Consider the following 20,492-nt stretch of genomic DNA (forward strand, 5'->3'; position numbering starts at 1 on the left):
ACATTTTATCTTTGAAGACTCCCTTACTTCTGATATATTAATGTCAAATAGATGTTAGCCTACTAGTCAGGAAAAAACAAATTAGAAAAGGAATAAAAGAAAGGACTTGATTCTGCTTTTTAAATCCACTTTATTTCATGTTTAGGTCACAGTTATTCAGTAAAGACAATAACTCATTACCATTTAAAACTTTTTTGTTGTTGTTACATAGATGACACATTTAATTTTCTGTTCAGTTCTTTACAACTTTTTTTTTTTTTTTCTTTTTTCTTTTTTTTTTTTTTTTTACCAGGGCATTCATATACAGCTAGAGTGACACGTAACAGAACGGGTAAGCCATTTGCTCTGTGGGTTCATCTACTTGGGAAGACTGATTAGAATATCATCTAGGATAAGCAACTCCAGAAGAGTTACCTGTCTGCATGCTTTCTTCTGTATGAAAAGTGAGTTTATTCTACAATAATTGCTTCCCTTTAAAAATGTACTCAAATTCTACAATTGAAATGACTGGTATTCCAAATCACAATATACTTACAAGAAATCACTGCAGTTAATTATCCTACCTAGACAGCCCCTACTGTCTTGATTCCTTTTGTGGTCTTTACACGTTAGGATCTATGCTCTTACATCTCCAAACAGAAATCCAGAGTACATACACCTAAAATCAATCAAACTAAGTTGCTGCAAACTGGGTGCCTGCCACTCTGATTTAGGATTATGAACCCAATTCAGATTATTATATAGTTGGATTAGGTCCTGATAGCAACATCCCCGTGCACAAAAGTATTTAAACTATTTGCAGAAATCTTACAGCAGCTGGGCATAAGTTTGCTCTCAGTCATTTACACCAGGGTTCAGCAGAGAATGCAGAATTGGCCATGATTGGCAACTGCCAGCTGCATCACTTCCAGCATGACAAAGAAATACTAGAAAAACAACAAAAAATGCATACCACAGAATGCAGTTACAGATTATTCTGCCATTGCCTAGTTAATTTTTTATAATTTTGGTTTTATCATTTTTCTTGTTTTCTGCTTCACCTTTTGGATTTCAGACACAGGGAACGAAGTAGCAAATTCTCCATTCTGTTATGGTTTCAACACAATGTCAGCTCATTAAATTCAATGAAATGAATAGCAGAACACAGTGAAACTTATGAGCTCCTTATGTTGAAAAATATCCTGACATTTAAAAAATGAAAAATAATTCATATTTCCAAACTAAATTTAAATTGGAAATAAAAGTAAAACAGGTACACTTCTCCTGCTAAGGAAAATTAATTTTGCAACTCTAAATCATGCTATACGGTGGCTTTAATCCATATAAAATTATTTCACCTTTTCTTCCACAAAAAAGCACCTTTTTGTACACTGTAAGGACAACTAAAGTAAAACTTGTGATGTATACCCTTAAAACATATTTTAAATTGGAATATAATTAAAAACTGATAGCTGTCATTAATATCTCCTTATATTTTGTTTTAAGTTAGATGGAGGTTGTATCAAAAAGCATCTCACAAGTTTGAAGATCTTGCCAGAAATATTTCTTAAAAAGCACTAATAGAATTAGTACATTTGTCAGCTTCATAGAACTAGGAAATTGTTATATAGAAAATTTTCAATGTATACAGTTGCATATAAGAAAAACATATATATTTCCAGAATCAGTAGCTTCCTTGTTTCTCTAGATTTTGGAGGAGCTATTCTGACTTACTTACACATGAGAATAGTTACGTCCTAAGCAGTTCACTTAGTGTGAGTTCTTCTTAGCTCCCCGACTTGCATTTCAAATATTAGAAATGCAGAAATGACTTCCCCAAAGAAAGTTAGTCAAACATTTCAGATTTTTAAAAATAGCTAAAGAAGTAGTAAGTACCCTTGGTAGAATCCTGGATGTCAGTGTTATCCCCGTGCTTCCTGTCCAAGTAAGATGGTGAGACTTCTCTTTGCTGGACAATTAGTAACACAAGGGCATCAGGTACTCTAGACAAACATTGAGATGTTCACGTGTGCTCAGTTCCTTTTGTTGTTCCTGCTCCTTTGTAGCTGGTGGCTGGGCTGGGAGCCAAAAAAGGGCAGGGCTTAATTTGTACATAATTTACGTTCCTTTTCAGGAAATAAATAAATAATTAAATGAAGATCTCCACATCAGATCCTTCTAAATATCCTACTGTTACCTGGTAAAAGCATTGATAAAACACTAGACAACACAAATACACTACTGTAACAGCATTCTGTAGATAAGTTGTACTAGATCACTAAAATGTCTCAGCCAGGGTTCTTGAAAAGTACAAAGTTGTTAAGAAAAACTGGAGAGAAAGTCTTAGCACTATCATTTCAAAACAGTTCTCTCACAGTGTGAAACTTTGGTTGGATACATCTCATCTAAGAGCAGGCTGAATGGAAATATGATTCCCTTCCACCTATGGTTTTCAATCTAAATTTGGATACAGAGAAGAAAGAAAAATCTCGTTTGACAAAGGTACTTCGCACTTTCATCCTGATTCTTCTATCTTCATCCCCAATCCAATTTTGTATTTACAATGTAGGCACAAGGTTTTGTTCTCTCACTTCCAGGATGAGTGAAGCACAGGCAGCAAACTAACTGGTACACAATAGAACAGGAAAAGACTTATTCTTAAATAGTGCATTAAAAATTTATTAATCAGTTAATTTATTATTATTATAGAAGTTCTCTGATCCTAAGATTTTAAAGCACTTTTAAAACACATCCTTTTGCAAATTAAACAATAAGAAATCAAAGCCAACATTTTTAGATGGGTGTGTCTAAAATTAGGCCTCAAAGCAGTAGTTAAGATGCTAAAGAAACACTCCCAAATCTAAATATAAATGACTACAATTTTAAGTGTTGGCATGTTAGAAATATCTCAAGTTCATACGTGACTTTGCAATTTAAATGCAATTCAATGGTCACGTGTTGACAAGGACTCAGACTGACACCTAGGCAAATATATTTTAGCATAATATATATGCACTTAACTCCTTGTAGTCTGCATTAGAACCTTTGAATCTGTCAAGCTAATTTGCACTTCTCAGGTTGCAAAATGAGTAACAAACCCAGCTCAGAGTAAAAGCCCCAGGCATACAGAGTTCTTTCGGTTGAGATGGTCACAACACTCATTTTTTTATAATTTTGCCTGAGAAAGAGAGTGGCTATTCCATCCATTCCTAGACTACTAAGGAACTCCTCCACAAGTCAAAGCAGCTGGTCAGCATATTCGTAGCATGTCAATCCCTCATTGCTCAGTGAAAATAAACCAAAACTATTTTAACGTGACTTTGGATTCCACCTTAACCAGAAGAGCTTTTCAGAATGGGTACTGTGTACCTCACCTGTTACTCTTATTCTCATAACACAGAAGAGAGGTGGCCATAATTTATTCACTGCATCCTGCTAAGTCTTTCTGAAAGAAACAGACGCTAAAGTTACAATGACAAGTGCTGCGGCATTTAGACTTAAGTTTGTTTTTGGTCTTGAATCATAACTTATAGAATTGCTCTTTTCTACTTTTTCTCCTATAACCACTCACAGTTCACCTAGGCAGACAGAAATAAATAAGATACTTCTGCTGATACTTCCAGCAGATGACTGTGTAAAATGCAACAGGAAGGACTACAACAGGAAGATTGCCAGTTTACACAGAGAAGGTCCACATTTCTGAAGTATCACGTTGGCTTATCAAAACGTTACTCACATCCAGACCGTAAAGCAATGTTGAAATGTAATTGCCCTGTTTCATAGAGGACTCTAGTAAGCTTACACAAGCTGATTTTACTCACATGCTACTCACATAGATTCACTGATAAATCTGAACTGAATAAGGGTGAGTAGGGTTCAGGACGTGAGTAAGACAAGACACTGCATGTCTCCAGGATACAAATAAATACCCTTGTCCCCATGCCTGTTCCATGGGTGCGAGAGCTGAGTGTTGGATCACAGGCAAGACAGGTACAGACAGGTATTAGTTCAGGAGACAGACATGTGGAGACTGGAGCTTGGTCCCTTTCATTCAGCAGCTCCCACTGCTGTCAGAGGTGTGCCAGTTCTGGATGCAGCTGGGAAGCAGCCTGTTGGGGAACTGGTGTTGTGCTCCCTCCAGCAGTGTTGACAAGGCCTCTAGACTCTCTCTACTGCAACAGACTTAACAGGTTCAGGTGCCAGTATAACACATAGATTAAATATAAGTTTATCCATATGTTTAAGAAATCTGTACAGGAACCTCAGTTTAAATCCTGATTAGGCTGATTTTGATGAAACACCAACTAGAAATGAGCACACATTTTTCCTATCTGCTTATGACAATAATTTTACTTGCAAATTTAGATATACACAGGTGATGCAATTCTCTAGTAAAAGAAGTTGTTATATACTTTGAAGTCATTATTAATCACATTAAATATAAGTAGGGCTGATTTAACCAAGAAGTAATCTCTCCAAACTCTTGCAAAATGCAACCTCAATTATCTTACCAATTCTGTATTCTGAAATATTTCTGAAATAAAATCAGTTTTAAATGTTTTATTTCTCTACTTTACTGAAACCCTTTTTGTTCCTTCATTGTTAAAAGGGTACATTGTTTATTTTCTTTGTATTGTTCCTTATTTTTCAGCCTATTCCTGGACTTTTTATCGTCAACAGTAAAGGGAAAATTATGCAATAGATCACTTTAAAAACATATTAGAAACAGAAGGCCAATCTAGGAAGAATGAGCAAATAATTGTATTTTACCTTAAGGCCTAGGCATTTTGTTTTTTGAGTCTACCGATTAGTAGTCTCCCAAACTCAGTTTTCCTTCAGAGGAGTCATCTCTCAGGCTATTATGTTTCATAGCACAGTTTGGAGAAGGTGACATAAATCTACTTGCAAAGTTACATATCCACTACAGTCTTCAGTTCATCATTGAGGTACAGGAAAAGACAGTCCAAAAAACTATAAAAAAAAATTTAAAAGGACTAAAAATATTTGAACGCTAAAAAAAAAGTGAACCCCACAGCTATCAGGTTGAAAATATTGATTATTTTTAATGTAACTGAAAATGAGAAATCACTGGAAGGTTTTATAGAGAATGACAGGATAGGAAGATCATTTTTGTAGGAACATGCTGGTTCAACCTGAGCAAGGCAGGACTGCCTTTCCAGGCTGCAGAACGGGAGCAGTGCTCCAACTGTGAGGTAACAGGAACTTGCATGAGGGTTTATAATTGTGTGGAAGTTATTATACAGAAGGCAGCCTTTAACAGAGACGTAGCCTTAGCATGAAGAACTAGAAAGAAGTCTGAGTTAACATGATCAGCCGGATGTTTGACCTGAGTCATAGATAGGACGGTATGCTCTGGAGTGCCCAAGGGCAGAAGAATAGCAGAAAATCTTAAGAGACTAAGCTCTCTCTTGAAGCTATGTTGAGCTGGAAATGTCCAAGCTAAGGCAAGAACACAGGAGTGAGATATGAAAGGCTGAACTAGGCATGTGAATTGCTCACAAAATGGTTACAGTGATTATCCAGAGAAAGAAGAGATAGGCTGATATAAAGTTAAGGGTGGTGGATCTTCCTTAGACCATATTCTGAAAGCAATTCAAGAGCCAGAGGGGAGAAAAAGGAGATGATGTAAGTGAGTCAAGGGAGAATAAGAAGGTGAGCAGGAGGCACTATATTGAAACCAGACACAATCCTGATCTTTGCTGTCCATACCCTGTTATGTATGAGAATGATGAATTGGGGAAATTGCCTTCTCACCAGGAGATAGCCTCAGAAGTCCAGATAGTTAAAAGTACTGTCAGAAAACCTCACCGTTGTTTCTTTTCATCTTATTCCCTCTTACTGTAATCAGATCAAAAACTGTTATGAGCAAAGAGGATAGTTGGCCAAATGAGGGTGTACAGTAGGGGAAAGGCTGATTGCGAGTGTCAGGAGTGATCAAAGAAGCTGCATGTTTGTGGCTATCTCCAGTGCCCTAAACTGCTGTCCTGTTGAAACGCTGCACTGCTGACTTTGGTTGCGTTCCTGTGCCTAAAGTTCTTTGTGGGAAGCAGGGTATGTGGATGTTACTCCATCCGTCTGGATCTTCTTGCACCATGAAATCAAAATTAAGTGATAGTATACACCCAGGCCAAGGAGCTAGGAAAAGTACGTAGCCTCCCTCTGTGACTTTACAGAGCAACCAGGGCCTGAAGGAGAGAAGGACTGAGAGACTGATATTAAAGGACTGGAGTCCTTGACACATGCTGCTTTTTGCTAAGTTCTCTGGAGATTCTTTTATAATCTTGATTTTCTAGAACTTGTCTTGCTTTCATACCACAATTTCCCCAGCTTTCACATCACTTCTTTTAGTTTCAACTAAGTCATGGCAGCTGAAACATCAACAAATGATGTGATGTTTCATCATATGAAACATCACCAAATTTAGTATAAACAAAGTATACTATAATCAATTGCTGTTTGAGTTTTTTAGTTTTAAATGACCACATAAAAATCTTTACCATTTGATCTCAAATTACTTCTACAGAATAAAGAATAAAAAGTCCTTATGGAGAGTCTGAAGATCTGAAAGCCTGAGAGATTCTGGTAACTTGAAGGTATGGCTACTCCTCTCTATTTTTATGTACAAGAACCAGGAGTACAACACTTAGAAGTTTTTTGGCCTCTTACTAAAACTGTCAGGAAAGCTGTCATTTTCAATAGGAAGAAATTACATTTGGCAAAAAAATGTTGTATGCACTATTTCTAATGCACTAGCACTTCTTGACACGTAACAAAGAGAAAACAATTCCACGAGAAAGAAACAAAACCCTACAGTGCTCAAATGATCATTGTGAGCTGCAGGTTTTCATGGAACAACCAGTATAGTATGAAAATCTAAACTTATTTTTGTGTTATGCCCATTGTTTGTATGTTATATCTAGTCAAAAGGTACGAGTAACAGCAATCTTCAGTACCTCCAAGATAAGCAAAGAAATATATACATATAAATTTAAGCTAATTGAAGTCTTAGGCTTTCACAGGCATAGACACAAGAAATATACAAGGGATGGCAAAATCCAAAAGGAAGTATTACTTAGAATCATCCTGTACTCTCCCACTCAGATCCCTGTAGCAATTGGATAGTGTGCTTACTGACCACTGCAACAACATCCTATTGTGTCCCCCAGTCCTTTGGTTTATCGAGTTGTGCCTCTGCATTACTGCTACTTAGCAATTTATGTTTTCTTTATAATATACTGTAACAATTTAGCTGAAATGAGTACAGCATAAGAATACCCTCTAATCATTTGACTCTGTATCTAAAACCTAAATTAGTAGAGTTGTTCAGGCTCATAAGTGATTCTGAACACCTTGTGCACTTGTTCGCATCCAGCTGCCCAGCCATACTCACTACTGACACAAACATATGATTTCAGAGTGGCAAGACTGGTTTGGACAGCGTACCAAATCTCTGATCCTCATCGCAACCCCAAAAATGTCTGGAAATACCTGTTATAGGCTGTAAGTAGTTTTGTAGTCACTCTCTGTGACTACAAAAATCAATCATCCTTATAAAAAACATTGACTCTAAATCAACAGAGAGCTGAGAGAAGTGAAGTGATAGTGGTGAGATATTCAGGTTTTAAGTGAGATGACAGAAAAATTTAAAAAGCATTTAAATCAAAATATAAATCTGCAGGTCTTGCAATGTTAATAGAAAAGAGGAAAAAATTGAACTCTCCTCTAAACATCACATCTTGCTGTGCATAGAATTTTTGCTTTAAAATGAGAAATCACAGGATATGAATTTGGGAGAGGACACTGAGAATGTTAATTTTTAATATAAATTTAATCAAATGCTAAACATTGCTACAGAACAAATAGTTCTAAGGAATTAAGTAGTTCTTAAACCTGTGTCACAAAATTAATGCAAAACCAAATGTAAACTACTACCCAAAGTACGCATCATTCAAATGAAACATTAAGTACTTTATGATAGTACAACATTCCTCACATTCCTTGCTCATTTAGAAAAGGAAGATACAGAGGCTGAACAACTTACCTATGGTCAGGTTGCAGTTTCATGCCAGGAGAGAGAAGATGCAGATTCTTATTCCCATTATTACACAAAAGGCGTGTTTTCTATACCTAACACAGCAAAAGAACAATGGTATGCTAGACTAAGTTAAGATCCTTCAGGCAGTTAAGTTCCTTCTTATTTTTTGATAGGCAAAAAGACATTAAGCATTCTTCACGTTGCTTTTCAATTGTTTGCCTTTCATAAAGACTTTTTTTTTTCTCTGTATAAAAACAATGCAATTACATATTTCTGAATAACAGAATAGCTATGGACATATATTGTTTAAAATGATACTATGCTGTTTTTTTTTTTTTAATGTTCTGCCATCTCTTAATGGGTTTTTCTTTTTAATATCATCAGATACAGTATTTCTAGAAACAAGCATATCAAATACTTTAAACAGCTTTCTCAAAGTCTAAAAAATCAGGGTTTTCTATTATATTAATCAGACAGCAAGCTGCAAAGCTGAGAACTCAGATTGTTTTAAAATCCCTTAGATCTTCATTAGAAAAAATAAATATTCTCACTCCATCCCTTCCTTTTTCCTAATCTTTATGTATTTATTTGTTTTACAATTCTATGTATTTCATCATTTCCACTTGAAAGGAATAAAGCACACATGAATACTACAAAGCACAGCCTTGGAATGTGCCATATAAAATACTTGTCAAGCCAGACTCTCATTTACTCTGCATTTGTGGTTGCTTTGCATGCTGCAGAGTGATTTATAGGCCAAATGAAATGGTAACTGAGAGGCTGCATTGCCAAGGTAGGGTGTATTACAGGAAGAAACAAAGCAACTTGTAATAGTAATGGGCATGCCCTTTATCAGATCTTAGGTTTGTTAGACATAAGGACAGTTTGTACATTTAGAGGGAAGGAATAAAAAATAAATGCATCATAAATAAAACCACTGCATTGTACTGAATAAAGGCATGTTTCTTTGTAGAGAGCAGGGACGAGAGTTTGCTTTCTTACATATAGGAGTCACAATGAAAACTGAAAAATGCAGGAGCTCTATATATATATATATATATACACATGCAGATTTTAAAAAGATTATGGAAGACAAACCCTAGCAGGTTTCCTTTTAATTCAAAGTTCTTCTGTTATTGCACTGGAAAAGAGAAGTACAGATCATTATTACTCTTACATATGTTTTCATACTCATAAAAACACTGCAGGAGTTACGAGGGCACAGGAGGTGGCTTAGGATAGATGGAAGAGAAGGATTTATTTTGCATAACAACAGTCAGATATCTTTTTAAATCTTGTCATAATTTCTACTAAGTTTCATTTACAATTTTATAGTTACCTCTATTGTTATTATTAACCCAGAAATTGTAACATAATACGCAGAATTGTCCAAGTAGGAAAGGAAAAAGGAAACATCCTCTAAAAGACACCAGGTTCTTAATCAATAAAGAAAGAACTACAAATTAAAAAGCCTCGGTGCCATGTTAACTGTGACAATGACAGACTAACAATGACAGAGGAAGCCCCTACCACTGAAAGCATGTAAACTTTTAGTCTACAAGGTCTGTCTATTTTACCTATCACACTCTGGGTAGAATTCAAGATTCTAAAAGATGAAGCCTCATATGATAAGACAGAGATCATCAATTTCTTTGTGCTGTAGTTCCATCAGTGCATTCAGTATAGATACCTAAACCCTAGATTCTATCTGTTATAAAAGATACAGGTGAAAAAATAGGATATTTTCTGATGCTTGCAGGTTTATGAAACTGGATTTTCCATTCTCTCTCTCAAAACTATTCAGAAACCAAATATCTAATAAACGTCTGCTTGAGGTTGTTTCACAGAGGAATGAAGTGTGACAGAATGAAATGTATCATACATATATCTAACTGCTCAAGATGCATTAAAATGCTTGAATGAAAATTTTTATTACTAAATTGTACTAACACTTTTGTGTGCCTAAAATCTTGGAACTTTGTGGTTTCAAATCTAGAGAAACACTAAGAAGAGATAACATGCTTACAAAACATGGAGAAATTCTTACTGGACAGATTTCCATAGGGCAGAGCACAACACACACTTATTGCTGATTTCTTCCATAGAAGCCACATAAACTTGCTGGGGTTGTCTCAATTTCAGGCATAGTTAGATGGATGAACTTGTTACTGTCCCAAGCCATCTCCCCCTCTTCTGTCAGCTGTTTTCCCCTGAAGCAGGTATGGGTGAAGTACACACAAAGGAGTTCCTGAACTGCCAGTTCATACTAACATCATACAGAACATCTGCACTCACACAGAGGTTATCAATTCTTGCTACAAAGCCAAAAATCTTCTGATAAGAAGTTGAACACATCCTTCAGGGTAACAACTGGTTTAGCTGTTTGCCTTTAATTCATTACATGCAAATCAACATATTCAGTGAGTCACAGCAAAGACATTTCTTACAAACAAGCTGGCAGAAAAATACACAGCTTTGTCAATTATAAAACTCGTCTTTTATTACAGCTCGAACACAGTGAATTGCATTCCAGGAAGCATGAACCAGGAAAGCAAATGACATCTACATGACAGACCAACATAGAAAAGCCATTAACAGAGCTTGATTAATGTGGTCGTCACTGCTGACCCACCTCCTTAAAATGTTTTCCTGACTAAGTAGTCCTCAGATTGATGCGAGCAGGTAGGACTAGAGTTTCCAGGTAGGTAATAGGAAGGTGACAGAAACTGTATTTTAAAGGAAGAAGCTGCTCTGCAGGCAGCAGGACTGACCAACCTGCAAGACAACAAGGCTTCAGAAGCATGGAAATAGAGGCTACACAGCCTGAAAACACTTCTAAAAGAAGTGAAGTTGGATGGGATGCAATGGCTAAATACTGCAACTTCCAACAGTTTTAGACCTTCTGTGGTTACAACAATTATAATGTAAGAATTTGTTCCTTACTTTTATGTTGCATTTTCCTTGAACAGAAGGCTTAGGAACCCTTAGCTCACTCCACCAGCAAGAAGACAACTCACAAATTCCTAACATGTATTTAAGTCTACTGTCTGAACATGGGAGTATGCTCAAGAGACCAGAGCTATGAACAAATGACTAGTCTAAACTACTGCAAACAAACAAGAGATGAGATGAGTATTAGTATATGTTGTACTGAACTGAAGATTACATAGATCCATTGATGATCAGTCTATGAGACACTGTTTAAACCTCATTGTTTTGAATTAGTAAAATCTACAAAAATTAACAAATACCATACAGAAAAAAGGCTGTGAATGAGAGGTGTGACAGACTGCAATCTAACACAACACACGGAAATGCTCTGATTCGCAAAATTTGTCATATGCATTACTATCTTACTTCATAGAGAGTCTATGATATCACTTAACATAGCTGCACAAGTGTATTACCTTTTAAAGCTCTGTATAACAATATCAGAATATATGCTACAGCATTGTGACACTTCTTAAATACTCCAAGGAATAAATAAGCATCTTTCCATCCCTTTTATCATTAATCATCATCTAACATTTAAATACATTCAATAAAAATGTAATCAGTCCTATTGATTTACAGCCAAGATTTTCATATCAAAGCATCCTAGTAGTTACACATACACCAACACATATAAAATATACTAATAAAAATCACAGACAGTGATACTTAGCATAAGGCACCTTGATAACTGCAGTATTCCACAGTAGATTGGTACTAACAAGGAAGGCAGAAAGCAGGTGGTGCAGAGCATACAAGGCTAAAAAGAGACTTTTATGATAGAAATAAGTTTTAATTCTTTACGGAGACAAAACAGATAAAGGAAAAGAAAAGAGAGTATCTCCCATATTAAGTCATTCCCATCAGCTGGCACTGAGGACATGTGAATAGCTCCTGAATAAATTCAGACCATGTATCTGTATTTTGCATACTGGATTATTTTTCATTAAATATTACATATACGAAAACCTGAGATGAATTCCTAGCCCTCTGAAGACAACAGTAAACACCTACAAAATGCTACTGAAGTGTCATCACTGAATTCCTCATTACAAAAACGTATATTTCATAAATAAATTGGAAAAAAAATGTGAATACTGTAGTTATTTTAAATTGGATTTTCTTGTAATGGTACTGGAAAAATTTTTAATCTTTCTATGACAGGAAACATGTAAGAATTTAATAGAATTAGTTAGAAGATGGGCAGTGTCTGGTTATACAAACATAACCATGCTTTAAGAATATCAAGATATTTCTTGTTTGCATGTCTGAAGATTTCTGAATCATCCACTTTAATTCCTTCTCTACTGCCAACATAAAATGAAAAAAGTAGAAATACCCATTAGCAAACTTCTTTTGGCAAAAACATTTGTTCCAAGCTTTGTTTTCTACACTAAGGTTATTTCTTGGACTTCCTATTCAAAATTGGAGTAAAGAATTCCCTTTCTAGTATCATAACCATCTGTCACATCTGTTAGGTATAAGAGCACCAGCCAACAAGTCTCAAAAAAACTGCCAAAAAAGACATCTTTGACATAACCACCAATTGATTGAAGCAATTACAAGGATGATGCAGTAAAATATTCTTTCCCTGCCTGAGGAGACACAAGAGTTGTGATCCCTGTATAACTACTATATATAAATTCACTGTGTTTTCTAAAATTTGTATTAACCACATTGGAAACTATCCTTTGCTTTTGGCTAGACTTTGGTTTACTTCAAGTCCTGCAAAACCTGCAAGTGAAGTAAATTAGTATCACTTATCATCTGTAATCTCTTCTCTGCCAGAAGTTTAGAGACAACAGAGTACATCTTTCCTCCTTCTGCTTGAGGCTGGAAGCTTTACGCATACAATTAAAGAGAAGCAGGCTAGTGGTACCACTCCAATCATATTCAGCATCCTTTGTTGGTATAAAATTTAATCCTACAAGTCAAGAACATGAATAATTTTTAAAATACAAAATCAAAATACATGAATCACATAAGCTCACCATCACAACTGAAAAAATGGCATTGGAAATACAATATAAATTAACTTGAGTAACTTTAAATCTTCCTTATTTATGTGTTTAATTGTTCTACAATGTTATGTAGTTTCTGAAGTACATTAACAGGAATGGCTTCCTATACACTTTACAATCAGTAGTTTACCTCAGAAGGCTGAAAGACAAATGATAGCTGTGGGACACTAGCCTGTGCCTCACCCAATCCTTGACGAACATCTCATCAGGCCTGAGTTTTTTACTACAACTCTCTCTGTAGTTGTTTGCCTGTCCATTTTTCCCCTCAAACAGCTCTGTGACAAATGCTTCTGTCAGCTCTTGCTTTTCTTGTTTAACCCTGAGAAAACACTGTTGCATGCACAACCAGCAATTTCTCTTTTCCTGTATTTTTAATTTGCTAATTTAGAAGTAGCGGGTTGGCTCTGTGAGTGGTTTGGTTTGTCCAGCTGCCTCTCCTACAATCTTGTAATAATAGTTCTGTGTTTGTTGAGGTTGTCTTTACTATTAATGCAGTCTTTTTCCGATCAGTCTTGCTCATTTAGCTGATAAAACGTGCAGCCCATGTAGCACTTCTTATTACAGCCATTATATCTGGTCCTAACTCTCTCTGTAACGTGCTTAGCTGCTTATTCTTAGAAGAAACTAAACCATTAATAATAAATACACATCTGCCTAGCTTCACTCACCCCAAACAACATACTTCTCTTTGAAGTGTTCTTTGTGTATTAGGTTATACTGTGGAACTATTTCAGTTAAGCACTAAAATCATTACAATGTTTTTAGGTTTGGAAGTGTCACTCCTGCAACTTAATACACTTCGTATTAACTTTACAAAACGTTATCCTTCTATTGAAATACTTAAACTATATGTAAGATATGATCTATTGTGGTGACTGTTTACCTGAGCACTTTTTTTAAAGACAGAATTGTCCTTTCGGTTCATATTCCAATTTTCTAGTAATAACCTGTTTGAAAGAAAAAATAAAAAACAAATAATTACAGCAGCTTTTCATGAAGATACACAGTAGCTTTGTATGTCTGCTTAGCCATGTCCTTGTGTGACAGAAAATCTTTTTATTGTAGAGGCATAATGCATTTGAAAGCTCTTTAGAAATACTTTTGCTTACTATTACTAACAAAGTGGTGCTTTCTGATTCTGAACTGGCAGTTAAGAAGCATTAATCATGAAGGAACGTAAGGATCAATAAAATTTAATTGTCCTTCCCTTTTTGTTTCTAGGCAGGTATCAAACCTAGCTCTAAATGACACTAGAAACAGCAGGGAATGGTGTGTCACCTGAGCCAATTCAGTCTACTGAGATACAGTTGGCATGCAGTGCTAACAGAGTTACATTGCTCCAAGGAACTGACTTAGCTCATTTGGAGTCCACAGGGATACCTCTGCCTAACATCCCATTGTACTGTTATCTGTTACATTACTGTTAACAGAAAAAGGTAAAAGAAACTCCATGCTAAGGGAAGATAAGGAAGAGAAAACAAAGAAAAAACCTGAAGAGTGCTTGGCAGGACATGCAGAGAGATAAGATAATTGAAAATTAGAGTAAAGAAGACACAGGACAAATTCTGGCATGTCCAAGACTTAAAGGGGAAAGGAAAAAGTTTGAGTCATATTATTTAGGAAAGCAGAAAAAAGACAGATTAGGAGGTGAGATCTTTGAGAGAACAACTTTGCAAATCCTTTGGTAATTCAGGACATGTAAGAGTGAAGAAGGTGGTTTAGGTAATCCTGCCAGGAAAAGGTTAGTGGAAACTTCACAGGTCTTTAGAAGCAAAGAGAAAAGGAAATGGATGGTAACTTGAAAAGTAGATGGGTTGAGATGGGATTATTTCAGAACAGAAGATGTTACATAATTTCATGCGACAACACAATTCTAGCAGACAGAGAATGGATGATGATGCAGTTAGAAAAGTTAGGGTAAGGTAGGATAGAAGGAGTCCATGCAGATTTCAGAAAATAAAAAATAATTTGTATTTCAGAATAAGAGGTCAGACTAAAGGAAGAGGTACTAAAAAGGATATTTTATTTTTTTCATAATATATACAAAGAGAAATACAAAGATTTGGTAGGTGATAGAACTCAGCAAGGAGATGAACAACTTCATGTCATTTCCCTTTGACATAGGAGATGGAGGAACCACAACTGAGAAAAAAACAATAGCCTGTAAGTTTAACACACTGTTACACCACTGCTCAGATCCTTTACTATGATGGTTGCTAATACTATAAGATTGCAAAACTAAATCTCTCTAAAGCAGACAATTCATTTGTATGTCCTTTCCCAAGCCTCAAAAAAACCTCTAAAACTGACAGTACAGGAAACAGCATTTCTTTTGCAAGTAGCTGATACTGACAGTCAGATATTCTTGCCTCTACTTTGTGAATTAAAAATGTAATTATTGAGAGATTCTTGATACTCACCTCAAAGATTTTGCCTGCTTTAAAAAACTTCTAGCTTTTGCTACTTCTTCAGTAAGTTTCTTTAAATCATCTCCTTCAAAGTAAGGGAAAACTGGATCCTAAAAATAGAATTAAAATATTCTGCTTTATCATGCAACTACTTATTATTTTCAATGTCTACCAATTTAATTAATTGAGCTAAAGCTCTACACCTCCTTGTCCCTGTCTACTTGCAGAGTCCTTCGAATTACAAGTGGGAGGGGCAGAGCAACTCTGGATTCTCACTAATACTCTTTCCTACCGTGGCAATCACTAAGGCCTCTTAAGGTGTAGCATTAATGTGCTATGTAAGGATTTTACAGTGACAAATGAAACAGAAGATAGTGAGGATAAAAAGGCACAGTAAAAGCTAAAGCTAGCTTAAAAACAGCGTCCGGAGATAGGATGATTTTGCTTCTTTTTCAAAAACTAAATTGCATTATATACTTCTTTCAAAGGTTAGGCCACCTGGCCAAGGCAGCTTATAGACATACAAAACCAGATATTAGGATTTCTCCTTTTGGTTGCAATATAACATATCTTAAGCTGAATCCTGTATTACTACTTCTAGTGATTTTTCTTTTTTAAAATGCAGTTTTACTACAGATGAAGATTAAGTTGGAGAGAAACAAAACCAAGCCTAACAAAACCAAACCACTTAACATACATCTTCATCATCAAACCCCTCCATCAACATTCGGTGTGCTGCTAGTTGGCCATCCACATCTCCAAAACTGCAGTGGTAGCGCCCTCCTGTTTGGGACGCAAGCTTCTTCAGAAATTCATTAGCTTCTCTGTTAACAACAAAGCAGTAAGTGACTCATGAAAATTATTTCTCTGAAAGCAGCAACAATTAAAAAAAAAAAAAACAAAAAACAATTTCTAAGCATTCCTCAAAAAGTATGATAACTAAACAAGCAGTTTGGAGGACATGATTATATATTTCGGTATCATTTCTAATCTTCAAGAGCTAATGAAGAATATACTCTACCTAGTTATCATAACCTCCAAAGACAGGTTATTTTTGAACATGAGGTTTAGTGTAATAACAGAATCAAAAAAAAAAAAGAAAACAGGTTGGCAAGGAAAAGGCAGCAATATTTCACACAGGGTAAGAAAGCCAAAAGCTGGGAGACTCCATAAGGGGAAGTAACATTTTTGCATGCCCCATAACTTGTTCTCTTGTCTAAGCCCCTATTGCTTGCCATTGTCCAACATGTCCAATGGCTAATACAGTTGCTATTGTATTCTTATTACAAGTATGCTAAATAACACACTTTTACTGCTGTGTCATTTTAGAGTCCTTTCTAGAGTCCTGAAGCACTAGCATTATAATAGTCTCAATTTAAGACCACAACGGCTGAGTTCTTTAAGACCTGCAACAACTGCTGCATTTTGAGGTGGTGGAATGTACCTTGTAGAAGTGGTCTGTTTGGCTGTCTGCTCCCTGCATCATACAGCCACCATGAAGGTGAATGTAGAAGAGCACACACTTCGTGGTATTGTTGCATGGTCTCCAATTCTGGACCATGCAAAGATCCCTCCAGAAGAGTAATCACCGATGTATTTTCAACCCAGACTCCATCATGGCTGGCACTAACACTTTCCCAGTGCTCCTTATTCCAATTCAGCCTAGTCTATTATTTTTCTGCTGCAGACTAGGGATGCATATCACAACTCCATGTGTGTGAAGGCGGTTCTCTCAAGGACAAGCTGTGGGAGATACAGGCCATGTGGCAATTACCTGTGTCAGAACAGCTTGCCCAGTTCCCACCTGAATGAATGCCTAGCTCAAACCTGTTGTTCAGTGAACTGAGCATATGGCATGCCCTGAGAATGCAGCCCTCTGACAATAAATAAACTAATAATTTTCATGATTGTTTTGATCTTGTATCACATGATTGTTTTGATCAAGTATCACATACCTGTCCGCACAGCTAAATGAAATGGTGTGGATTTTAATATCTTGTTTCTTTCTCAAACTTTCAATTTCTTTCAAAATCAGACTGCAACTGGTATCTGGTTTTCCATCAGTCAATACATACAGTGCCTCTATGTCTTGGAAACTGAGAGCTTTCTGAAAAGCAGAAAACAAGCTAAAATAATTAGAACATTTATATGAAAAGTAATTCTTTAAAATGAAAACACTATTCCAATGATTTAAGACAGCTGTATATTTACCACTTCATTATGAAAGTTAGTATTGTCTTTTTCTTTTCACCAAATATGAGAGATCAAGGATATAACTTTGTAAAAATAAACAAGTAGATAATTTGTAGCATAAGGCACTTTAATCACAAAAGCAGGGCACCACCAAAAACTGACTCCTTTAAATAAGCTAAATAGCTTCAAGTAAATAGATTCAGTTAACTGTTGTGGGAGTAAAAGATGCTTAATGTCTGAAAATCAGGCTCACTCTAACCCGGCCATTTTATATTATGAAAACTTGCTATGATAATTAGCTCAGTGGACATTTCTGCAATATAAACATGTCTTCTAATTCTACCGCACTTGATTTGCCAAGAATTCCAGAAAATTTATATGAAGATTCTGTAAAGGTATCTAGAACAAGAATCACTCATTTAGGGCACAATTTCTCTACTGATTTAAATTTAAAATCTCATGAAATTGCAAGTTCTTTCAGCCTCTGTTTTAAATTGTTATTACTAGTTAATTTCTACACCAAGAATTTTTATGGAAGAAAAGTTCCTTCACCTGTTACTGAAGTCCAAGAATCACACTCAATGCTCATTTGATTCTAACCACCATTGCTTCTTTAAAATTCATGTTTGATTCATACCAAATATATCATAACCACAATTGTACATAACCATCATTTTGAGGAATTAGCTATTTTTTCTCTCCATGTCTCTTTAAATGCAAAGATTGATGAAACTATTGACATTTCACATTTTTCCTAAACTCAGTATGAACAATGAATGTCGTATTTTTGAGCCTTGTGGGCAGGAACAGTGGCTTAATTCCAGATCCATTTGGTGTTTTGAATACAAGAAGTGTTGTATAGTATGTTTTACCTAAATGTTTTATAGTACATTATCAATCATATGATCAGCACAAGACACTCTTTCTTCTCCAGACTATAGTATATAATTTACTAACCTGTAAAGCCATAAGGATACATGTATTACCATGAGCGTGGAATTTGGACACCCACTGTACAGCATCATGACATGTTTTATCAGTTGCCTCTACAAGATATTCCCTCCAGCTCTCTGTATTTTCTGAAAATCTCAGCAGGTTAAACCTGAGGAGAAAAATGGCCAAAATATTTAAACCTAATCAATACCAATCAGTATCAATCTCATTGGATAAGCTAGTTTTGAAACAGAAACAAAACCAAAAAACAAACAACCAAAAACAATCAAGAACCTATTATTGGAATAAGAAAGTGTCAGAAAGTTTAACTCATTCTGCATCAACAGAAAGTCAATTGGAATGCTAAACCCAAACGTTAAACAGCATCAGCCTATGGCAAACATGGCACAAATCTTAGAGCTGAGAATTCCAAGCTGCTTAAAATGAAAAACAAAAAAAAAATCATTTATGCCATGTGCATACTATGCACTAACATACTGTGTTTCAGTACTGTATTTTTAGTAATTACTAAATAATCTTATTACATAAGAATAAGTAGTGCAGGTTTCAGCCTGTATCAGTAGTCTATCATACCTGACTTCATTTTTTCTCAGCTGTTCCCAGATAAGGGATGCAAGTTCTTTTGTGATATGTGGCAAATATGGGTCCATGGAACCAGACGTATCAATTAAAACACAGACATTTGCTTCTAAAATGGTACCAAACAATCTTCGGCTTCCTGCACCAGATCATTCAAATGTCGTGTCATTACATAAGCTTATTTTGTTGAACATTAAGATTTTATTGAGCATACAGTAAAACCTTCAGTCTTTAGGAGTTATTCTGGACACACCTCTACATAATAAATTCTAACCTGTGTGGAAACTAAGCAGTTCAAGGGTTAGTGATAGAAAAGTTTTCTGCTATTACAAATCTAGTACTATCAACCATTAATTACTAGCCAATTGTTACAACTTGCATTAAAAATGCGTAGCTCCTACTTTGCAACACAGAAAAAAATGAACTATTTCCTAACAAACATACTTATGAGCAACAGAGGGATCAAAATACTTTTCACCAGCAGCGATGCTAAACTTCTAAATATGGCGTGTTCTTAGTAAAAGAACCAAAAAAGCTATTTTTTGTATGTACATGATTGTGTTTCTTCTGTTGATGGAAAGCTTCTAACACTACAGACATCTACCTTGTATTCATGAACACAATGTGTAAAAATTAAAATTTTGCATCATAGCCATAATTATTTCACTGCAAGCTGGATGTATATCTACTGCATAGGTGTTGAATTCTCTTAGTCTTATTTTATCATCATAAAAATACTTTTTAAAAACAGTTCAACAAAATAATAAGTTAATTATAACAACAAAACAGAACTTAAATTATTTTGATGATAAACTTACTTTTACCTTTACATTTCTTGTGCAATTACAGTGTACAGACCTTTTTTATGATAACTGTCATAAACTGCACTAAAGAACTTGCTAACTTTGGCCTACCCTGTGTTAGATACTTTGTCTTGCCCTGCTCCTAGTGTTGGATACTAAATGCCAAAGACTTCTAGTGCAAAGGAGTCAAGAGGAAATGATTTGCAATTACGACATTAAGTTATTAAACATGTATTAGAAGGTTAAATAATTAGCACCATCATTTAACCTACCACATTTGGGTTTGAGGTTAACAACTCATGTTAAAGGAGGCAGCTGGCATAACTCAAATCTATTGTTTAAAGCTGTGTGTCAAGCTCACACTTCATTAATATTTTGTCCACAAACAAAGGCTCACTGCTAAAATATATATTTTTTAAAGAAACAGAAAACTTAGTTTCCAGTGCATAGTTTGAAACTACAAGCAAACAAATGGAATTTTAGAATTATGCAGTTACAAATCACAGAA

General features: G+C 35.5%; 1 protein-coding gene across 1 annotated transcript in view; it reads right to left on the minus strand.

Moving 5' to 3' along the window:
- Window positions 1–219: 219 nt before the first annotated feature.
- VWA3A (von Willebrand factor A domain containing 3A) overlaps window positions 220–20,492 on the minus strand; it is a 43,299-nt gene continuing 23,026 nt past the window's right edge. The window contains exons 28-39 of the mRNA XM_084536616.1: window positions 19,176–19,320; window positions 18,606–18,750; window positions 17,411–17,562; window positions 16,153–16,279; window positions 15,468–15,565; window positions 13,931–13,994; window positions 10,668–12,950; window positions 9,134–10,245; window positions 8,042–8,127; window positions 4,750–4,950; window positions 3,354–4,151; window positions 220–2,604 (exon numbers count right to left, since the gene is read on the minus strand). Of these exons, the coding sequence (XP_084392742.1) occupies window positions 12,945–12,950; window positions 13,931–13,994; window positions 15,468–15,565; window positions 16,153–16,279; window positions 17,411–17,562; window positions 18,606–18,750; window positions 19,176–19,320 (737 nt within the window). The 3' untranslated portion in view covers window positions 220–2,604; window positions 3,354–4,151; window positions 4,750–4,950; ... (1 more) ...; window positions 9,134–10,245; window positions 10,668–12,944. The remainder of the gene's footprint in view (window positions 2,605–3,353; window positions 4,152–4,749; window positions 4,951–8,041; window positions 8,128–9,133; window positions 10,246–10,667; window positions 12,951–13,930; window positions 13,995–15,467; window positions 15,566–16,152; window positions 16,280–17,410; window positions 17,563–18,605; window positions 18,751–19,175; window positions 19,321–20,492) is intronic.

The sequence above is a fragment of the Aythya ferina genome, assembly GCF_964211825.1.
Source record: "Aythya ferina genome assembly, chromosome: 15".
NCBI classification, from domain to species: Eukaryota; Metazoa; Chordata; class Aves; order Anseriformes; family Anatidae; genus Aythya; species Aythya ferina.